The sequence below is a fragment of the Mirounga leonina genome, unplaced genomic scaffold, assembly GCF_011800145.1.
Source record: "Mirounga leonina isolate KUSES-001 unplaced genomic scaffold, KU_Mleo_1.0 Mir_165, whole genome shotgun sequence".
NCBI classification, from domain to species: domain Eukaryota; kingdom Metazoa; phylum Chordata; class Mammalia; order Carnivora; family Phocidae; genus Mirounga; species Mirounga leonina.
The window spans coordinates 34,450,156-34,474,079 of NW_023270415.1; the positions used below are offsets into that span (position 1 = coordinate 34,450,156).

The 23,924-nt window shown below is 39.2% G+C and overlaps 1 protein-coding gene across 1 annotated transcript in view; it reads left to right on the top strand.

The window, feature by feature from the left end:
* The window catches only part of ATP6V0D2 (ATPase H+ transporting V0 subunit d2), a 42,886-nt gene that overhangs the window by 12,881 nt on the left and 6,081 nt on the right, over positions 1–23,924 (top strand). The window contains exons 3-5 of the mRNA XM_035011466.1: positions 17,475–17,653; positions 18,861–18,940; positions 20,366–20,443. Of these exons, the coding sequence (XP_034867357.1) occupies positions 17,475–17,653; positions 18,861–18,940; positions 20,366–20,443 (337 nt within the window). The remainder of the gene's footprint in view (positions 1–17,474; positions 17,654–18,860; positions 18,941–20,365; positions 20,444–23,924) is intronic.

Below are 23,924 nucleotides of genomic sequence, written 5' to 3' on the forward strand. Positions count from 1 at the left end.
CTTTTTTTTCCTGTAGAAACATTGAATTTTTTTCATTAGCTATAACCATCAATCCTTCCATTTGCTGACTTCTGATTGTTGTATCCTGCTTAGAAAGTCCTTCTTCACTCCCAGTTTATGAGTAAATTTACCTGTCTTTTATTTCATTCATTCATTATTGTAGATGTTTCTTTTTTCTTTTCTTTTTTTTTTTTTGATGTTTTATTTTTTTAGATTTAAAACCTTGGTTCATCTAGAATTTATTTCAGTGTAGGAAATGAGACTAGGGATCCAGCTCAAATTGTTTTTCCCCAGTAGGTATCCATTTGTTCCTATACCATGTCTATAAATAAGTAAGTAGAAGAGATGACCTTGGTTTGAGGCGGGAAGTAATTGTTGGTATACCTGAGATATGTGATTAGTGCCTATACACCTTGTTTGTGCAATTAGACCTCCTATCAGTGCTATAGGCTAAGTTTTTATTTATAGGCAAGACCCCAGGTGCCTATTTTTTAAAGAATCACAAATACACAGCTAGTTAGAGATGAAAATTAGGTCTGACCTGGGTCTGACCCCAGTCCAAAGCCCAAGCACTTTCTTTGAGAAGGATTCTGGGAAGCCTTCCAAAGATCTGACATTGCTCCTGAATCTGGAAATAGGGTGGAATTTGGAGATGAGGGAGAAGGCTGAGCATCTGGGATTGATGCGTGTAGGTGGGTAGGACACAGTATGCATGATGAACAACAGGTCAGTTTGGGCAGGAGTGGGCTGCACCAGAAGGGGAGGGGAGCAATGGGGAAAGGAGGTTAGAAAAGTAAGTTCCAGCTAGATAATGCACAGTCTTCAATGGCAGGCTAAGGAAGTTGGGCTTTATCACCTCGGAGAGTATTTTTCATGTGTGTGTTGGTATCTGCAAGACCATTCCTTAAAAATAAAAATCTGAAGGGGCGCCTGGCTGGGTCAGTCGGTAGAGCATGTGACTGCTGACCTTGGGGTCATGAGTTCAAGCCCCATGTTGGGTGTGGAGCCTACTTAAAAAATAAAGTATTTTCTAAAATAAATAAATAAAAATCTGAAGCAGAAACCCCAAACATAAGAGACCAAAGAAGAGGCCAGGTTTGCTCATAGGACTCAACTCCTCGTAATGGTTGGGATGAAGAACAAAGCGCTTGGGCTTGGACTGAGTCAGCTCCAGGTTCATATCTAATCTTCAGTGGCTGCCTGGGAGTGAGGCTTTCCAAGCAGCGATGCCTCCAGCAAAAATGTCTGACAAGGGTAGTTATGGAGACATCATTAAAGATTCCTCAGAATAAAGACAAGAAGGCCCTATCTGTGCAAGTAGAAATGACAGTCAAAATACTAAACAGTATTTATGGAATATTACTATATGCCACGGCTCTGATAAGTGCTTTGCAAACATTGTCTCCTTTAAACAAATCTCGGTTCTTATCATCACCATTTTAAGGATGAGGAATCTAAAAGTTAAGTGCAGTAACTTGCCTGGGTCATGGATCAACAAATGGAGGAGTCATGCTTTAAAATAAAAATAAGATAGGGGTGCCTGGGTGGCTCAGTCGTTAAGCGTCTGCCTTCGGCTCAGGTCATGATCCCAGGGTCCTGGGATGGAGCCCCACATCGGGCTCCCTGCTCCGCGGAGAGCCTGCTTCTCCCTCTCCCACTCCCCCTGCTTGTGTTCCCTCCCTCGCTGTGTCTCTCTCTGTCAAATAAATAAAATCTTTTTAAAATAAAATAAAATAAAAATCAGATAAATGTTGGCAGTAGGCTCTGTACACATCTTTTGCTCAGATTTTAGATGAGTTCAGAAAAATCTGACCCATGATAATGACAGAGGACAATCCAATTTTAATGGAGTTAGAAAGCTGCCAGGTTTTGTACTTTTTGCGTTGAGAGACAGGTCTCACATGACAGAAACTTGCTCAAAATGTATTAGGAAGTACTTTAGCTCTAAGATGACTCTGAGTCACTTGGTCAGTGTTTCCTCTTATGTGATGACTCCATGGTTTAGTGTTTCCTAACTACAGAATCTTAAACCTGGGAGAAGCCTTAGCATTAATTAAGCAAGCTTGCTTATTTCACAGTAGACAACCATGTTGGTCTAGTTAAAATGTACTCTGTTTCTAGGGGCGCCTGGATGACTTGGTGAGTTAAGCATCCAACTCTTGATCTCAGCTCAGGTCTTGATCTCCAGGTCATGAGTTCAAGCCCCACACTGGAGTCCACTTAGAAAAAATAAATAAATAAAATTTAAAAAGTAAAATGTACTCTGTGCCTAAAACAAAATTACTTAAAATCCCCAATACTTCTAGTCATTAACAATGTTTAAAAATTATATATAAGAATACAGGTGCTCACAAAACCTTGCATAGAATATTAATGCAAAGCTGAAAGTGGAAAGGTAATTTGGGTAGCATCAGTATTGTTAGTGGTATTAGTAATGGACATGTTTTGATTTATCTGTACTCTCTCTCTCGGCTATAAATTCTTTGAATTAGTTCTTTTAGTATCTCTATCTGTACTTGCTAGTATGTAATGGGCACTGAATATTTGTTGAATCATTGTATACTCCTGTATTTAGCAGCACCTTACACAGAGCTAGAAGATACTTGCAGACTACTCAGGATTTTATGTTTTAGGTAGCACTTGAATATTGGTTAGTTATTGGCCAGTATATTAGGGGTAAAGACCAGATGTCATGCCTGCAGATATATTTTGTATGACAAGGTCAGTGTTTAAAATAATTTAAAAAATATATTTAGTCGGGGCTTGCATTCTTCAGTTAGCCACAGTCTCTAACACTCTCTTCTGTCTTATGATCTTCTGATTGGTCTTGCGTCTCATGATCTTAGGTTATTTACTCTCACTTAAATGTTTCATTTACATCTCCACTCAAGAACTCTGCAAAGAAGGTGTTTATATCGCCATTTTTTTAAGTTAGAGAAACTGAGGGTCAATAAATTAATGAATTTTCTTTTCTTTTCTTTTTTTAAGATTTTATTTATTTAACAGAGAGAGAGCACAAGCAGGGGGAGCGTCAGAAGTGAAGAGAGCAGCAGACTCCCTGCTGAGCAAGGAGCCCTGTTCGGGACTCGATCCCAGGACCCTGGGATCACGACCTGAGCTGAAGGCAGCCGCTTAAAGGACTAAGCCACCCAGGAGCCCCAATTAATGAATTTTCTAAAGTCTCTCTCTTATTAAGAGATTTGGAAGGGGTTTGATTCCAGGTGCATCAGTCTAGAAAGCTAAAGATCTTGCACTGCCCCAGTAGTTTATTAAAAGGCAAGTAATTCAGAATTATCTGTGGCCCTTTAAAAAAGTATATTCCTTATCCCTCTTCCAGAAAATTCTGAGCTTGTTCGCCTTGGAGTGGGGCAGACACCCTTTTGGAAGACATCCAGTTATTCGATGTACACTTCTGATTAAAAATGTCTCATCATGGCGCTTCAACTTTATGACTTGGAAGTCACTTTCCCAGAAAATTCTGAGCTTGTTGGCCTTGGAGTGGGGCAGACACCCTTTTGGAAGACACCCAGGTTATTCGATGTACACCTCTGATTAAAAATGTCTTATCATGGGCGCCTGGGTGGCTCAGTTGGTTAAGCAACTGCCTTCTGCTCAGGTCATGATCCTCGAGTCCCGGGATCGAGTCCCGCATCGGGCTCCCTGCTCAGCGAGGAGCCTGCTTCTCCCTCTGACCCTCCCCCCTCTCGTGCACTCTCTCTCATTCTCGCTCTCTCAAATAAATAATAAATCTTTAAAAAAAAATGTCTTATCATGGCGCTTCAACTTTATGATTTGGAAGTCACTTTCACAATTATTCTCATGGCCATAGTTACCTGCACAGACAGAGTTACCTCCCTGTCAGAGACCAGATAGCTCAGCTGCACCAAAACCTAGGTCTTCTAAATCTTAGTCCATGACTTGTCCCACCCGATTCTGTGAGTTGCCAGCCCAGGCAGCATCCAGGTGCTCTGCAGAACCCTGACATGTGTTACCGTAACAAAAGGTGTACATATGAAAAAGAGTTCTAAAACTACTTTTCTTATTTCTCTTCTAGAATATTTTGGGAAGTCAGGTGTCTAGCACCCACAAACTTCCATCAAATTAGGATTACTTCCTGTTCTATCAGGAAGTGCCCAGGGCATCCTTTTGAAAATGTGAAGTCAACCCTAATAGAGATGATCTAAATTTAAGTTGTTATAATAAATACAATCTAAGCATTGCACATTTGTGTGATATAATTACTGTATATGTGAAACATTTTGAAAATCTGGAATGGATATTTTTAAATGCTTAATAGCAGGAAGATCTGGAGGTTTTGTATACTATAATTATACACAGTTGTGTGAAACAAAGGAATGAATCCTTAGCATTTTAATGAAGAGACTATTTAATATAGGACTAGATTGTTTTATTTTTCTTCCCTCCTACCCAACACTTTCTGGCAGCATTTCAGCTTCTCATCCCTTTTGAGATTAGCCATCTTTTAAAAATAATCTTTCAATATTCAAAATACTCCACCTCAGGGGATATACATTTTCTGAATATAGGAAGATCAAGGAAGAGCAAGATGAAGATCAAACATAGTCTTAAGTACTTGGACTATTATTAGCCAAGACCTGTAGGTTAAGGACCACACATTGAAAAAATCTTTAAAGATTTATTCATAAAGGCTAATCAAAGTTCTTGGCTATTCTGATGATGTATTATAAACCTTCTACAGGCTTTTCACTGCACTATACGTTAGGAGGCTGTACACTTTGGTTTTCCCGGAGGGGTTTCCCAGGATGTGGGTCTTTCCCTGCTAAAACCAGGAAAGTCCTCAGCCAACTGGATGAATTGGCTGCCCCATCACTTTACTAGTCACAAAACGAGTAATATAATTCTGGGTCACTTACATTCCTACATTCTAATGGAGCAACCTGATGTATTCCCAGGTGGTGAAAAAATAAGACAGAATTAAGCAACAGCTCTAATAGAGGCTTGAACATTCAGTTGGAGGAGCCTAGGGGATGGAATAACTTACTGTGATTTTAAAAGATTTGGGGCACCTGGGTGGCTCAGTCAGTTAAGCGTCTGCCTTCGGCTTAGGTCATGATCTCAGGGTCCTGGGATCGAGCTCCACATCAGGCTTCTTGCTCAGCAGGGAGCCTGTTTCTCCCTCTACCCCCTGCTCGCTCAAATAAATAAAATCTTAAAAAAAAAAAAAAAAGATTTGCAGAAAAAAATCGAATTTGAACCAAAATTTTAAATGGGCATTATGTTGAAGGAATAACTTATTCATTAGTGAGGCATGAGAAAATTTTGTTATTTGGAAATGACAAGTCATCTCGGATGTGGCTGAAGCCTAGACAAGAGCAGGAGGAGCATGGGCTGGTAAAAGAGAGTAAAGAGGCTGGCCAGATGAAGGGCTCTGACCCTAAGTCTCTATGAGTAAAAGTCAGTAAAGGAAGGCTTCTCAGAAAGGGTTCCATCGCTGGCATGCTCCCTATGTGACGGTACCCCTCACTGAATGGTCACCACCTTGTAAGGTGGGGCATGTTCTGCTGGGAAGCCATTGGGCAGAGCCTCTGAACACGTAACAGCTCCTCTGCCTCAGGCAGTGTAATGTGGCATTAGTTTCTCCTCTAATCAATGGGGAAGTATCTGTTCTTATTGTGTACATAGTGTTTGTTCAGTAATTGATAACTTTATTATGCCCATTTCCTGGGGCATGTAGGGACCTTGTAGCTGGTGAGTAGAGAAGCTGTGACATCAGGTCACTCCGGATAGCATTCCAATGGTGCTACTTTCTCTTCTTTGTTTGTTCATTTGTTTATACTTTTCAACACTTAACACTGCCTTGAAAAGCGAGGGGAGGATCTTAACATATATTTTAGAAAGATGATTCTGTTGGCATTGTGAAAGATGTGTTGAAGGGATGGAACTGGAAACAGAGAAGCCAGAGGGAGATATTTTAAAAGTTAAGCCTAGAAATAGCAGCCGAGATAGAAAGGAGGGGACAGTAGTTAGATACATTTGGGACATAGATGTAACAGAATTTAGCATCTTGATTTATGACCAGTGAGAGAAAACAGGCAATAATTCCTGCAAATTCTAAGCTAAGGAAAGAGAATCTGCAAGTTAGATAAAGGATTGTGGGTTTTGTTTCTAATCAAAAAGAATAGGAAGCCCACTGTAAATTAGAGACAATTATACAGATAAAACACCCTTAACCTCACCATCATTTGGCATTATTTTCATATTCTTTTTTTCATACATTTTAAAAGAACTAAAATCACTCAAAATATAACTTTGAATCAACTTTTCTATATATACTATCAGCAATTTTTCTAACATTTATAAATGACTATATAGCCTTCCATCTGGTCATGAACATTTTAGAAGGGCTGAATTCTGTATCTTCCTTACTTCAAAGTCTCCACAGTATTTAATTTATTAAATTTTGATTCCAGTAATCAAGTTCCCATTAATATTGTGAAATTGACCATTTGACAGCACTTTGCATTTGTGATTCTGAATCTCTGGCCAGAAAAGTCCTTCTGAAATCTTAGGGACTGTAACATCTTAACAGGTTTTATATCCAGAGATTCCATGTGGTTATTCAGTGGCAAGCAAGTACAGGGCAAAAATATCTCGACTGTAGCTGCTGATAAGGCCTCCAGCATTTCAAAACTCTCAGCACTTTGAGAATTGAAAAACCCTGGTGCTATCCTGCAGTAGCAATACTTCCATCTGTCTGGAACTGAATGACATTCACTTAATCAGCATACCATATACTAAGTGACTGCCAGGAGTGAAGGCCTATGCTAGGTTTTAAAATTAGAGGTGAATTGAACATAAACTTGTTCTCTAAGCCAGTGGAATAGTTACTTAAGGTTCAGATTCCAAGACCATACCTCTAAAAATTATGTGTTATCAGGTCCTGGAATGTGGTCTGTGAATCTTCACTTTTAATAAGCCCTCCAGGTGACCCTGTTGCAGGTGAGAAATTCTTGGAACCATTTGGTAGACTCTAACCTGAGTCTACAATACACCAGTTGTGGGATCTTAGAAAAAAGTTCCTTACTCATTAGAAGTCTTGGTTTCCTCATCTAGAATAGTAATAATTATATTCAATTTGGAATTGTGAGTGTAATTTGAAAACAGGGCCAGCTTGTATTTTGCGAGGCCTAGTGCAAATGAACGTACAGGGCCCTTGTTGAAAAAAATGTTTAGTCATTTCAAGAGAGCAATAGCAGATAATTTAACCAAGCGTGGGGCCCTTCTCTGTGTTGGGCCCTGTGTGACTACACAGATCGCACACCCACGAAACTGGCTGATATTACAATATAAGAATATATCTACACAATATATGAATTTTTTCTTTATTTTATCTTATTTTGTTATGGTAGTCACCATACAGTACCTCATTAGTTTTTGATGTAGTGTTCTATGATTGATTGTTTGCATATAACACCCAGTGCTCCATGCAATAATGTGCCCTCCTTAATACCCATCACCGGGCTAACCCATCTCCCCACGCCTCTCCCCTCTAAAACCCTCAGATTCTCAGAGTCCCTAGTCTCTCATGGTTTGTCTCCCCCTCCAATTCCGCCCCCCCCCCATTTTTCCCTTCCTTCTCCTAATGTCCTCCATGCTATTCCTTATGTTCCACAATTAAGTGAAACCATATGATAATTGACTTTCTCTGCTTGGCTTATTTCACTTAGCATAATCTCCTCCAGTCCCATCCACGTTGATGGAAAAGTTGGGTATTCATCCTTTCTGATGGCTGAGTAATATTCCATTGTATATATGGACCACATCTTCTTTATCCATTCATCTGTTGAGGGGCATCTCGGCTCTTTCCACAGTTTGGCTGTTGTGGACATTGCTGCTATAAACATTGGGGTGCATATAGCCCTTCTTTTCACTACATCTGTGTCTTTGGGGTAAATACCCAGGAGTGCAATTGCTGGGTCATAGGGTAGCTCTATTTTTAAATTTTTGAGGAACCTCCACACTGTTTTCCAAAGTGGCTGTACCAACTTGCATTCCCACCAACAGTGTAAGAGGGTTCCCCTTTCTCCACAACCTCTCCAATATTTATTGTTTCTTGCCTTGTCAATTTCTGCCATTCTAACTGGTGTAAGGTGGTATCTCAATGGGGTTTTGATTTGGATTTCCCTGATGGCTAATGATGATGAACATTTTTTCATGTGTCTGTTAGCCATTTGTATGTTACCTTTTGAGAAGTGTCTGTTCATGTCTTCTGCCCGTTTGTTATATCCACACTTACAACATATCCACATACACATACTTTTAAAAAATGCAGCTACTTTTTTGCATTCGAGTATAATCACCGGTGAAAGCGAGAAAAGATTGACGAAAGGGGGTGATGCCAAAGCTGAAGACTTGAAGGATGAGACCGTGTGTGTACACGGATGTGCCTGGGAGGAGGCAAAGCAGCGGGTACATGGACTGCTTACCCAGTACTACTACTGTTGCGTTGCCAATGCCAGTGACGTGAGCGAAATCAGCGTCTGACTGTTAACGGAGCTTAAGGTAATGGATGTAAAAGAGCTCAGGATACCAACCTACAACAGTTCTCCCCTTCGGGAGAACGCGTTTTTTTTTTTCTTTCGTTCTTCGTCCACAGTCCAGGTGGGGTGATAACCAACCACCAGGGGGCATGATTGAGCCCAGTAGCCTGTTTGTCCAAAGCATTGCTCCTTCCCCAACAATTGTTTAGTAAAAGAAATTTGAAACGGCGCGCCTGGGTGGCTCAGTTGGTTAAGCGACTGCCTTCCGCTCAGGTCATGATCCTGGAGTCCCGGGATCGAGTCCCGCATCGGGCTCCCTGCTCGGCGGGGAGTCTGCTTCTCCCTCTGACCCTCCTCCCTCTCATGCTCTCTGTCTCTCATTCTCTCTCTCTCAAATAAATAAATAAAATCTTTAAAAAAAAAAAAAAAGAAATTTGAAGCTGTCTCATAACTTGGAGGGATTGAAATCCACCCTGGTACTGATCCAGATACCCACTGCCTTAGTTGTATTTTATTTTATTGTGTTTATTTTATTTTTTTTTAATTGAAAAAGAAAACTGCCTGTGTTTTTAAAGAGTTTTTTTTTTATTAAATTTTATTTAGTGCTCACTATGAGCCAGCACTTCTATAATTACTTCACATGTATTAAATTCATTTAATTCCCATGACATCCGTATGGGTGGCACTAATATTGGCATTTTAGAAATAAGGAAACAGATTAAGTAGAGACTATATTTCCGAATGCATTTCCCAAAGCCCAGAGGTAACCCTCATAAATGTTTTTTGTTCTTGTTTTTATTTTTTATTTTTTTTAGATTTTATTTTTAAGTATTCTCTACGTCCAAGGCGGGGCTCCAACCTTCAACCCTAAGATCAAGAGTTGCATGCTGTACTGACTGAGCCAGCCAGGAGCCCCAACCCTCATTAGTTTGATGCATAATTTTTTTCTATGGGAAAAAAGATTAAAGTGTATGCAAATGTTTATATGTGACGAAATATAAGTATACATAGTTGGTTTTATTGTTTGTTTTAGAACATCAAGATCATATTACATGTATTACCTAGACTTTGTCTTTTTTTACATAATCTAGTCAGAATTTTCTACATGGGCACCAAGGTCTATGTTATTGAAAGCGCATATTGTATCCCATTGTGTGGCGTCTACCATCCTTTATTTAACCATTTCCCTTTTGTCCATCTAGGTTGTTTACTTTCTTTGCTACCCCAAGTAATGTTGCAGCAAACATCATTGTACATATATCTTTGCTCTCTCACGCCAGAATTTCTTTAGCATGGATTCCCAGAAGTGAAATTGTTGATAGATGTGCAGGTCTTAGACTGTGATAGATACTAGCAGATTGTTCTCTCATACCGCAACAATATATGAAAGTTTTCTTCCTTTCTTAGTCTCTCAGCTGTTGTTTTTCTTTTCTTTCGTCATCAGAAGATAAGAGATTCCCCAATATCTATTGTGACTGGTGTTTTGAATATAATAAAGATGAGATCCACCTGTTAACTGTTCTTGACCAAATGAACAGGCTATGATAGACACAGCTTATTTAAACCCATCTAAATGGCAAGAAGAATCACTCCACTGGTGTTTTCCTGTGAATTACCATAGTATTTATATGCATGCCAATGAAGGGGTGAAAGTGGCATAATTTCCCTAGTGTTATAATTCTCCTCAATGGAAAAGCATAGAAAAAGCAAGGAATAGGCAGCTATGACCCCTAGAAAGGGAGCTCAGGCTAAGATACCCGGAAGCCAGTTATCTTCTTCACTTCTGTTTACCCTGTGTCAGAGTTAATGTACTTGAATGACCATAAAGAAAAATTTATTCATTGATTGAAAAAAAATCATCATTGTGTCCCTATTCTGTACTAGTATGGTTCAGGCTTCTTGGGAGGTCACAAAAAATGTACTGAACAAACTCCTATAACTAATAAAGATTGGTAAGAATTATCTACAAATAACTGTATTTGAAATGAATATGCAAAATGACTTATCTAAAAGCACACAGTTGAATAGTGGCAGAATTAGTATTAGAGTCCAGGTCTTATTTCCTCAGATATGCGGTAAATACTTGTGAATGAATGAGCTAATTATTCATGTTCACCATTGATACTGCTGATATATATTGAAAATTAATATCACCCCAGGATAAATATAAATACAAAAATTTAGAGAAAAAAAAGATCACTTCTAGCTGGAGATACTTTAAAAGCTTAATGAAAAATGTGGTATTTGAATATGACCTTAAAGAATGGGAGGGATTTTGATTTCTAGCAATTGGTGGGGAAGGAAGGTTTTATACATCTAGAGAATAAGAACAAAAACACATGTAGAAAAGGACAAATAAGTTTGAGGAATTTTTAAATCCAAACAGATGGGTTAAACCAAGATTGTAGAGAAGTACTAGAGAAAAGAGTTTCTGGGCGCCTGGGTGGCTCAGATGGTTAAGCGTCTGCCTTCGGCTCAGGTCATGATCCTAGGGTCCTGGGATCGAGTCCCGCATTGGGCTCCCTGCTCCTTGGGAGCCTGCTTCTCTCTGTCTCTCATGAATAAATAAATAAAATCTTTAAAAAAAAAAAAGAAAAGAGTTTCCTATTACTTTTTCTAAAGATTCAAGAGCTACCAAGGGTTTGGGAAATGCATAGTGATCAGCATTCTCGTTCTAAAATATGCTATTATAGGCAATGCTGACTTCTGAGCAATTTTTGCAGTATTTTGTTTTGTGAGAAGGAAAAATGAGTGTGACAGCAAAATTAATTGCTTTTTTAAATTATTTTAATTTTCACTTCTATTTAAAAAGGGGAAACTTTAGGGAAGTAAGAAGTGCTACCCAAAAAAGTCAAATTTCAAGAGGGAGCAGATGTTTATGAGGGATATTCTAAATCTCAACAGTCTATTTAGCAAGTCAGACTAAACACAGAACTGCCCCCTGTGAGGATATGGAATTAGCATTGGATTAAATAAATCAGGAGTTGCAGAAATGTTTACCAATGTGATCAAGGACACTTTCATTTGAAAATTAATACATTGAAAAATACTTCTAACACGGCCCTATTGTCCATGTCACAATAAATACTGCTGGGCCTGTTAAGGGTGAATTGGCACCTTTCGTGAGGAATGAAATAACTTAGAGTACACCAAGTGTATTTCACGCATAGCCCAATCCTTGCCATGAACAATTACTCTTTATTATGCATTTCATGTCTCTGTCCCTGTGTATGCCATATGTACAAGTGTGACCTAGCAAACATATCACAGTTCTGGTCACCTAAAACAGAATCGTTGTCATCAAGAACACTATAATGTATCGCAGATGAAGGATGCTGACCCAGCCTCTTGGTAGAAAGGAACCGGTAGCAATCAAGTCCTGATACCAGGATGTGGCTCTTACAACAAAGCCAAGTCGAAGTCATAGTGCTTTCAGATAATGAATCTGTTGTAATCACCAAGTTCGCCACGTTATTTACTATCCAGTCGCACCCATGTGGAGAAGTTCAGCCTGAGTCTTAAAGAGCCTCCATCTAACAAAGGGATTCAGCCCTTTTAATATATATAAAAGCAGTTATCATTTATGACAACTAGTTAACAGGCATTGTTTTGAGATTAATGATTACATTCCCAAAAGATAAACATTAAACCGAAGTTCTGGTATCTTAAAGGAAACATAATGAAGTAATGACCACACAAGGCTCATTCTAGTGTTATACGATGCAGAACAGGATGGTCACAGGTTTTCTAAAAATAGGTATAAGTCAGATTTAATATTCAATATCCCAGCAAATAACATAATTTATGGTCTTGTGGATGATCCAATCTTCCACTCAGTTCCTTGTCTCTATACCACAAAAGGGTTGATAACCTCTTATCTTCTAAGAGCAATGGGCAAATTTAGAAAAGATTCTATTGGCTAGAACTAAGTGTAAAACTACAGAAATGTAGAAATCTCAGACAATAAAAGAATTTAAACATTATAAGTTTTTTATATAAAAGATTATGTGGCTTATAATTTCCTGTTCCCCTTCCTCCAAAGTCTGGTTTATTATCTTCTCAGAGTGTATGATCACACCCTCCTTCTTTACCTGAGGCACTCTACCAGTCTTTCATATGTGTTACTAATCCAAATGCCAACCATTCAAAGTTGAACAAATATTTTCATTTTAAGCCTGAGGAAATGGAGCTCTTGTTAAACAGGCTTTTAGGTGACAGAGCTGGGTTTAGAATTAGGTTTCTCTGTTTCAAAGCCTGGGCTCCTTCTACTGTGACAACTAAACAATTTATAACATGTTGTCACATGTATGATTTGATTTCGTTTACACAATGACCATATGAAGACAGTGATATTCTACCCTTTCCCACACCTTGATGCTAAACTTCTTAAAAAGGATAGTCCATACTCACCTGTTTTCTCACTTGTTTACTCAAACCACTTGAGTCTATTTTCCTACCTCATTGTACCCCCAAACCACTCTAGTTGCTAGGTCCAACAGATATATTTTCAGCCCTTTCACAACTTGCTGTCGTATTCAGTTGTTGATGTCCTTGTCCCTTGCATTCTGCGATGACACTTTCTCTTTGTGCTCCTTTGCCCATTCTGACCCTTCCTCAGTCTTCCTTGCAAAGTCTTATTCCTGCCCCTTAAGAGCTTTTGGGGGGTCTGTTCTATTCACTTTTCTAAAATGCATACTTTTAAAAATATTATTCATACCCATAGCTGGATAAGTAATCAGAAGCCAGGTAATAAAGAGCTTTGCATACAATGATGAGAAATTTCTGCTTTATTCTAGAGGCAAAAGGAAGCCATTGACAGATTTTTAGGAGTAAGAGTAGTGATGCTGCTGATAGAGATTATAGAAGAAGGAGAAACACTGGGGTCATCCAGGTTTTGAGATAAGGTGTCTGAAGTGTCTATGAGAAAACCAGGCAGTCATAGCCACAAAAAGGAAGTAAAAGAGTCTGGATCTGAGCCTGGGCAGAGAGGTTTTGACTAGAGTTGAAGAATAATTCCTCTTAACTCACCAAATTATGGCTCTACATTGTTTGACCGTTCAGCAACTGTTATATCAGCCCAGAATTTGATAGTTAGCATACAGGAAATGTGTTTTAGTTAGCTTCAAGATCCTTAAGTAAGTTCAGGAGCAAAAAGAGAAAGAACAGCACTAGGACCAAAAGGAAATGTTAAAATATCGTCTGCCTTGAGCTGTTTTTTTTTTCCGAATCTCATAGGAGCCAGAGTTTCGGCTTTGGGGTGCCCCCTCTGCCTCTTTCTAGCAGTGTGACCTTGGACAAGATATTTAAAGTGGTAATAATGGTCCTTACAGCACTGAGTCGTGAGGCTTGAGTGAGAATGCGTGTGCAATGCCTGACACACAGGGAAAACCGCAAAGAGGGCTGGCATTTTAAAAATTATAATTTTACAACCTAAAATTTTTGAAATTGAGTCACTATCAAAATTTTCGGTGACTTCATGATTTTCACAAGTGCCAGCATTAGAGTTATACAATAAAATATTTAGCAGGGGCTCTAAATGAGGATGTTTGTCTAGACCAGTAGTAAGAGAAAAATTAACCTAGCTCATCCTGGCCTGTCACTACATATGAGCACAATTATCTAAAACATGAAGACTTTGAACTAAATGAATACCCCAGTGTCTTCAAGCTCAAAAATTACTCAAGCAGTATCAGCAGTGATTTTATTCCTAACCACTATATGTGTGGCCCTGAGGATCTATAAAGATTATAGCCTGACAGTTTCTGGGCACATCATCCCCCTGCCACCCCAGAGAGCCAACGAGAATTATATACCCAGTGCACATGTGTGATGGGGATGAAGGAGGACACAGGAAAGAGACCCCTTCCCTTCTACCTCCTGCCATGGGCTAAGCCCTGGGTTTTCACTCCATTTCCCAACAATGCTATGACAACTGGTGTTATTGCTCCATCTTAGAAACAAAGCCATTTAAATAGTGAGTTGAAATAAAACAGAATCCAGTCGCTATAGTCCTTGCTCTTTGCAATATAGGGTCTAGATTATTAGTAAAAAAAAATTTGTTTTCATTTTTTTTTATTTTTTTAAGTAAACTCTGCCCCCGACGTGGGCACAGACTCAAGACCCCGAGACCAGAGTCTCATGCCCTACAGACTGAGCCAGCCAGGAGCCCCTAAAAAGAATTTTGTGTACACCCATGGACACACTGCGCAGACGTAGGCTTGAGTGTTGCCTGTGGGCTAAATCCTTACAGCATTGACATTGGTTGCCTGTCAACATTGGTCTAATAGTCCTCTGCAAATTGAGAATGTTGGCAGCTCATAGGCTTTTACATTACGGAGGTGCTGTGGGGAACAATTAAATGTCTGGAGCCTGCTAAGGATTATTAAGTACTAGCGATTCCCCTCTCAGGTAATAGCTTTTGAGCCATAAAGGGACAGTTAAATAAGCACTTCCATTTTAATGTCATTTTCAAGAGAGAAAAAGGAGTGTAAAATTCTATAATGTCTAAATTTGGTACTGCTGTTAGGGAGGTGAAGAAACTTTAGAGTCATGTGCCTTTTATAAAGGGATAATTGCCTGCTTCTAAACTTGTTCAGATAGAATTTTTTTATTGGAGTAAATTGTAGAAGGTCCACAATGAAGGAGACTCTCTTCCAGCTGGAAAGCACTCTTGCACACGAAGTATGTGACCCACACAGCCAGACTCCAGTGACAATGCTTCTGAGTGGCTCGGCTCATTTTTATCCAGTTGTTTTTCAAGCCTGAATTGTGCCAGCAGTTTGTCCTGTCACCGTCAGACCTGGAAGACCTCAGCTCCTCAGTTGGCTTGCTCCTTCTCTGACCTGATCCAAAACCTCACCCTCTTGGCTCCCTCTTTCTTCTTAAAAACACAAAGACCGAAGTCCAAAGCCCCTTGGCCCCTGGTCTCCATAGAGCTATCTTCCCCTTCTTTTAAGGTCAATTTGTAGTTGGAACTCTTTTTTTTCTTTTTAGACCTCTTTATTTCCCACTCACCTTAAACACACGAGATCACATTTCTGCCACCATTTCCCCTTTCCCTTCCACTGATAAACTCTCCTGGAAGTGTTTTCACTGTTGTTGGATGACCTGTTAGTTGCTGCATCTTATGGACACTTTCAGTGTCTACCTTGACTTTCTTGTGGCCTTTGGTGCTCTGACCACTTCTTCCTAGAACTTCTAGAACCCTCCCCCCCGGTTTTCCTCCTTCTATCTGGTCATTCTGTCTCAGGTTCCATCAAGGTCCTCAAATGTTGAGGTTCTCCGGGGTTCTCAGGGCGGAACTCTTTATGTGCACTTTAGGATGTGATCCCAACCATCTCCAAGATGATTTCTTCCACCTTTAAACTTCCCCCACTAAACCCCCCAAATGTCTCGTCCTGGCTGTCTTCGGGACTCCGACTTCTGAAGCCTACCTAGCATCTCCTCTTGGATATCTCCCAGGCTTCTAAACTCATTCTGTCCAAAGCATCCGCTCTCACTACAACCTGCTCTTCCTCCAATGCTCTCATCTCAATAAATGGCTCCACAGTCTGTTAAACCTAGAAATCTATGTATCATCCTTGAAAGCTAAACACAGCATAGATTAAGGGCTAAGAGAAAGATTCCAGAAGCAGACTGCTTGAGTTTCTCAGCTGTCTGATTTGTTAGCTGTGTCATCATGAGTGGGATTTTTACCTCTCTTGGTTCCTCAACTGTACAGTGGAGAGAAGAGCAGTACCTATTATCCTCACAGTGTTGTTATCCTGATTATAACTTTTGTAAAGCACCTAATAATCTGTTTGTTTACCCCTTCTCCTGTTTTAATCATTATTCTGTATCGATCATAACACCCACTTCTGTTTAAAGGCATTCCGTATCTTCCATCGCCCTCCACGCCCAAATTCCTCATTTTGTCTGTCAAAACCCTGCATGCTCAGCCTTGGCCCCACCACTGCCCAGCACCGGGCAGAAAACTCCTTGTATTCTCTGGGGCTTTTTGCATGCTCTTCCTTCTGCCTTAAAGACTTCTCTCCCTCAATTCCCAGCCACTTTTGTCTGGACAGCTCCTACTCATTCTGCAAGTTTCAGCCTGAATATCACTCCCTAGGAAGTCTGATCCCGGACTGCTTTGGTGCCCCGCTCTGAATCTCCACACCACCCTATAATTTGCCTAGCATCTGTGCTTCGTTACAATTTACCGTAATGGATTCTTTGTCCAGTTCCTCCCTCAGACTATATTCTCTGTGAAATAAGGAACTCTTCCTTTTACTTCTTAAACTCATTGCTTGGAATATCCTGGGTGCTGAGCACATGAGTGAACAAGCGTATGCACCCAGGATATCCTGGGCCGAGCTTCTTATATTGAGCAACATAATCACATAAAATAGGAACCTATGGACTCTTGGGAACCTAGGCAGAAAACAGAAAGTTCACTACCTGGTCTTATAGGAGGAAAAGAATACAGGATATTTTAAATTTTTAATAAATGTTAAATATTTTAATATTTAGTATTTTTATTTTAAAATATTTTAAATTCTGAGTCAATGATGGGCTTTATTGCAGATTTAAAAAGTCAGTTTTTAAGATAGAGTGAAATGCTCCAGGTCTGTGTTTCTCAACTTTTTAAGACCATAGATCGTTCTGAGAAACCACACAATTTCATACTCAACCTCACCCTACCACATTTGACAATTACAATGTAGGGGTCATTTTCTGCCTATTCCCACCAGCCTAGGTTTTATTTAGCTTTACTTAGTTATGACAACATTGATTTTCAAACTATGATATCCCCATTCACATCTCTCAAACCCCAAAACTTAAAATAAGACTCATATATTTCCTTAATGAAAGAGTATGTGCCTGAACTATATTTTTCTTTTTTTTTTTACTTGTGGTATGCATCTTATTCTCATACAGTTGATTTCCTAATGATCGAGCCTTCTTCTAAACCAGGTGCAGTTACATGATAGACAATGTGATTCTACTGATGAACGGTGCATTGCAAAAAAAACCCGTGAAAGAAATTCTGGCCAAGTGCCACCCATTGGGCCGTTTCACGGAAATGGAAGCAGTCAACATTGCGGAGACACCTTCTGATCTCTTTAAAGCCGTTCTGGTGGAAACACCATTAGGTATTGAATGTGTAAGCAATTGTATCACTTCTTGTGTGTGTTATCATAGTCATCAGAAAATGTACATTCAATTCACGGTTTTCTCCATGAATCCAATGTCATACTATACAGATTCCTAGGCGTGGAAGGGACATTAATAAATCATTTAGTCCAGCTCCCTCATTCTTCCGATGACAACAAATGAAAGTAACCTTCCCAGAGTCACTTAAGGGACCATTCGTAGCCAAGTAGGGGCTGGGGCTCATCTCCCAACCTCCAAACCTTGTATGTTGTACCAGATCATAGTAAATAAATGATAGCACTTGTAATTTTTCAAAAAAAATTTAATTTTCTAGCTGGGTTTTATATGATTAATTTTGTCTTAAACTTCTGTCTAAATAAGGCTGTATAGAGGCAACATTTTGTTTTAGGAAGTTCAGGAATGCCATTTTTCTGAGATGCTCAGGGGCGCCTGTCAAATGACCTGAAGCAATGATGAAATAAATGCTCATTTCATTATAATTTAGCACTATAATTAGCAATAATAGTTCTAGCATTCAAAATGCTAGTGGGATAATTTTATATACATTATTGTCAGGAAAACTGGAGAGTAGCAATTCATAGCAATTCACTGTTGATCATGTGTCAAGATAGTTGCTGTTGAAAACAGAAATTTTAAAAAGAAAAAAAAATGGGTCACCATTAAACGTGTGGTGCAAAGGGAGCGTGATGGAAAGAGAGTAAGTCTATAATCATGGATATTTGATTCCAGGCTCTGCCTGGTCCCAACATGGTGACTTGGGGCAGTGTGGTTCCCCTCAGTTTCCTCACTTTAAAAAATAATAGTCTGTTAGTGTAACAGAGCTTTGAAAACTAAAGAAGACACAGTTTTAGTACAACTCAGTGCTTAGCACATGGTAAGGTTGCAAATGATAAATACTACTATGAGATGGGGGCGCTTCAAAATGTAAGCCATAAAGCGAATAGTTCCAAGGTGTCGTGGGGATCAAATAAGGTAAAATACAGGCATTGTTTAGTGAACAGCTTGCACATAGTAAATCTTCAGTAAATAATCACCCTTACTGTCATCATTACCGGTAGCTTGATCCATTCTGTGGCTTGCCACTCTACAGTGTTCTAGTCAGGAGTGAGCCCAGGGTGATGTGTTCAGGAAATGATTATAATCATGCTTTGAATTACTGTATTTTGTGGTAATTTCTGCTTTCAGCTCCATTCTTTCAAGACTGTATGTCTGAAAATACCCTTGATGAACTGAATATTGAGTTACTGCGCAATAAACTGTACAAAGTAAGTGTCTCCCAAAATACTATGTTTTCCTTTATGACATAATACATCCTGGCCAGAGTTCTTTATTAAAAGTTACTTTGCCCGTTAGCCAACTTTTGCAGTTATGATGCTTTGCAGACTTGGAATACAGCTTTTATAGTCCTGGTCTTCTAGTTCAATACATACATGTCAGCTTCCCCAGAAGCAGCAAGATTCTTGGGAGGAAGTTATGCACCCCATTCTTCTCTTCATTCCTAGCTCCTTGCCTGGTGTGCCTGGGACCTAAAAGGTACCAATTGGACCGATGGACGGTGGGTGGGTGGACAGATGAGGAAGGCGAACCATATCCATTTTGAAACAACCAGCATACAGGGGTGTCTGGCGGGTTCAGTTGGTAGAGCCTGCAACTCTTGATCTCGGGGTTGTAGGTTCGAGACCCGTGTTGGTCGTAGAGATTACTTAAAAATAAAATCCTTAAAAAATTTTTTTTAAAATAATAAAACAACCAGCATACATAGTGATCCTTGTGTTATGTAGTATCCATCTCTGTCCTCGAGTTTCACCTTGCACAACCTGGCCAGCTATCTGTCTGGACTATGCTGCCACCATTTGAGTAGCTGTATGTCCATTGGGCTGAGCAAAATCTGTCCATTTTCACTCATACAACCATAGCATCTTTGGACAATCTCACAGAATAACTGAAGGAGTATATGTTGTCATGCTATATAAATAGCTGCTTATGCTAAAACATATGGTCCTTTCAAAAGCACCGTGTTGCAGGCAATTTTCCTTTTTATAAAGAGATGTATGGACTTAGAGGAGGCATCCTTGAGATAGCTAACAGAAAGCACTGTCCTAAGCAAATTATAAGCATTAATTCACTTAATCTAGCCAGCAAAACTATCTGCTATCCCCATTCCTCAGATGAGAAAACGGAGACATGGAGAGGTAAGATTTACTTGGCAGAAGTCAGTTAGCTAGTAAGTAATTGAGTTGGGAGGCAAACACAGTCAAACTGTTCAGCCCAGACTCTGCCTTCCCAATGTGTCCTCCATGTTCAAAGCCATCCCAAACATGTCTCCTGAGCACCAAGAGAGATTAAATGTCAGCACAGGACCAAATCTAGAACTATTTGTTGAGCTCATAAAAGAATTTGGCACTCTTACTAGAGTACCAAAAATTAACCATGTGAAATAAACCCAAGAACCATGCAAAAAAAGTGCTTGTTAAGGAATCATAAGGTACGATAAATATAATTTTGTTCTTTTTTAAAGCTGTGCAACATGCTTCAATGTGAAAGTTTGTATCAAATTTTTAATAAAATATCACCCTGCAGGACAAGTAATTCAACCTCCATTAAAGTATTTAATAAGCCATGAAAAGCTGATCTAGAAATTTCCAAAGGAAAATATCTTCATTTTATTGTTTTATGATCTTCTTTTTAAGTCTTACCTCGAGGCATTCTATAAATTCTGTAAGAATCATGGTGATGTCACAGCAGAAATCATGTGTCCTATTCTTGAGGTAAGAAAGTCCTTGAATTTCTTTATGCCAAATAATGTGCTTACACACTTTTCACTTATATAATCCTACTTATATTTCTTTATGTTCGAAGCTCCTTTAACTACAGGTGCCTGGGTGGCTGTCAGTTAAGCATCTGCCTTCGGCTCAGGTCATGATCCTGGGTCTTGGGATCAAACCCCACTTTGGGCTCCCCACTCAGCAGGGAGCCTAATTCTCCCCCTCCCTCCACCCCCCTGCTCATGCTCACTCTCTCTCATGCTTCTGTCTCTCTGTCTCTCAAATAAATAAAGAAAAACTTTTTAAAAAAGCTCCTTTACCTAAAAATAAAATAAACAACATATATTATTGTGTATATCATTTGATGCCTTCAGTTAAGAGTGGTATTTTCCAAGTTTTCTAAATAGAAGAGTTATTTTGGAATTAGAAAAGAATAATGCTTATAAAAGTTTTGTCATGATTCATTTTGATGTAATAGAACAAAGTAGAATATAGTTAGTTAAAAATTTGGTATACTATGAGCAATTGGTAGACTAAGAGTACTTGTAATAATAACCCAACTTCCCTCCAACAAGGAACATTGGGCAAGCTGGGAATTCTCACAGTGTGGAACCAAAGTCCACTGTAGGCCTTGTTCCTTATATAAATCCTAAAATAAAGGGCACTCAAACAATCCTCAGGCATTCCAGCTCTGAGTAGGAAGACTCTTCAGGTTAGGTGATTCACAGTTGGCATGCTCACTAAATTATGTGTCAGATGCCACCACTGCTTTCTACCTCTCTAGTTGATGTTATAATCTTTTTAATTTCTCTTTATCATCACAGATTTCATCTATGCTCAGAGATCCTCTTGCTTGCATGTGCGATCTCAGAGATTGAGGCCAGAGATCAGAAGGATCTGGGGACATCCAGGGCATAGTTTGTATTGTGTTTCATATAGATCTCTTATGCTGGCTTCACTTGATTGGGTGGGGGGGCAGATACCATTCTAGACTTAGAAAAGCCCTTTGCTTTGCCCGGTGAAGCTAAGTTTTGTCTAAAGAATACCTTTAATCATTAGATTATCTGTCACAGTGACTTCATTGGTAGGTAGATTAAATAGTTCAATGACTTCTGCTTTCAAGAAAAGCCTGATAAGAACTGCCCTTTAGGCAAAAAAGGAAAAAACAAAAAACCTGAATAACTTCATCTGCATATATTTTAACCTAATGTTCTGAAACTGCATATGATAAAATGAGTTCCCCTCAAAACATCTAATCATTAAAATTTTACAGTTAAAGATTCTTTGCTATCCCCTGTTGAAACGCTTCAAGCAAAATCTGTCCTTGAAGTAAAAATTTATCACTGGAAAACTCCAAAAAATCTTTTTTGCCTTTATCTATATTACACAGGAAGTACGCATTGATAAATAAATAACATTTTTTTAAAGATTTTATTTGTTTATTTGATAGAGTGAGACAGATAGTGACAGAGATAGCGAGAGAGAGCACAAGCAGGAGGAGAGGCAAAGGGAGAGGGAGAAGCAGGCTTCCCGCGGAGCAGGGAGCCCAATGCTGGGCTCGATCCCAGGACCCTGGGATCACGACCTGAGCCAAAGGCAGACACTTAATGACTGAGCCACCCAGGCTCCCCAAATACATGACATTTTTTTATGGTATACTAAATGTCAGAAAGTGAGCTAGTCTCTTTCAGACATTCTGATCACCTAACATAAGTAACCTGCTGGCCCTATGAAGCACTCCCCTTTCGGTCATAAATTTTTAACTACTAGCCACACTTATAAGAAGCCACATTATCTATGGCTCGAAAGTATAATTTCTACTGGCATAATTTCTGTGGTTTAGAAATGGCTTGTGTGCTTTATGTCCACAAAATAGGTGAAATAAGAGCTATGGTAAAACTCATAACCCTACAAAAGATATACAATAACACTATTAATAGTTAACATATATTATGTGCCAGATACCTGGGATCCAGCCCTGTGTTGGGCTCCCTGCTCAGTGGGAAGCTGCTTCTCCCTCTCCCTCTGTCGTTCCGTTACCCCTGCTTGTGCTCGCTCTCTCTCTCTCAAATAAATAAATCTTTTTTTCGAAAGTTAGTGCTAATTCATAAGCAAGATCATATTGCATGTGCTATAAAAATCAAAAATAGATAAGAATTATGTCTCTGTAATCCTCAGTAATGCAGAAAGGACAGCATAGTATTAGAAGAATCCTTATCACTGTAAGGGTTTGATCAAACTACTATATACCCAGGCGCCCCCATTGTGCTGTTTTGAAGTCTAAGCGAATTCAAGTATATAAAGCACTTAGATACACCATTATCCCTTTCCTATACCCATGATATCACCACATTAGATTAGGTTTTCTTCAAGCTGTGTTAAAAATAAAAGTCCATTTAACTATCTTTATACATTATGTAGAAGTATTAGTTACACATAGCATGCAATTACAACTTTTCTAATGATATGATCAGAAGAGATTTGTCAGATTTATATAAATTGATATATTTATATAAATATATCAGATCGTGTAATTACCCCCCATTTTATTTGTGCAACAGTAGAGCATTTCCAGTTACAAAGTTCTTCCATATATGTTCTTATTTAATCTCAGTTGACAGGAGACTTCAAAAGACTTAATACGGTAAAAGAGAGCATTAACCTGGCCTTGCATGCAAAAATTTGACCTAATTACAAGATTGTGACTTCATATGGAAAAAAAAAAGAAATTGACATATTCAAGGCAATGCACTGCAGCGTACTGTTTGCTTTCATGCCTTTTATTATTTATTTGTCTTTGCTCTTCTGACAACCTATATGTTTAACGAGACAGTGAAAAACAAGCACAGAAGAAGTGTTTCATCCTCCCGAGCTGGCGAGGCTGGGCTCAATTCCAGTTCACTTCACTCTCTTCCCCTCCACCCAGTGCCCCCACAAGGTATTCCTGTCCTCCAATAATGAACCGGCAAGAATGTGTGACCTGACAGCCCAACTCTATCATGTGCAACTGATAATGATAATGATGTTAAGTCAACAGTACACTTTACAACAACAACAAAAAATAAGTTATGGTTTTAAAATGAATACGTGTAAGGAAGAGTGAAAGGGGTTAGGACATCTGGCGTCACCTGTGCTCCACACAGGAAGCCAACCCTCCGTAAATGATAGAGAGGACTTGAGTGAAATCGAATACCACCCCATTTACTCTCGTCCATAATCAGATGTTGTGTCAAACTGTCTGCTTAGGGATGGTCAAACACCAGATAGCCCTTTTACAATTTCAAGATTACAGTTCTTTTCACTAAGAATACACACACTCACACACAAAGAGCCTCTAGAATAGAAGGAGGTACTAAGGTAAACATGCAGGCAGTTATAATAAAGGGGAAATTAAAGTATAATAAGGATCAAAGATCATATCCAATTGGGGAGGAAATAGAAGGGCTTCTTGTAAAAAAAAAAAAAATGGCATTTGATGGGACCC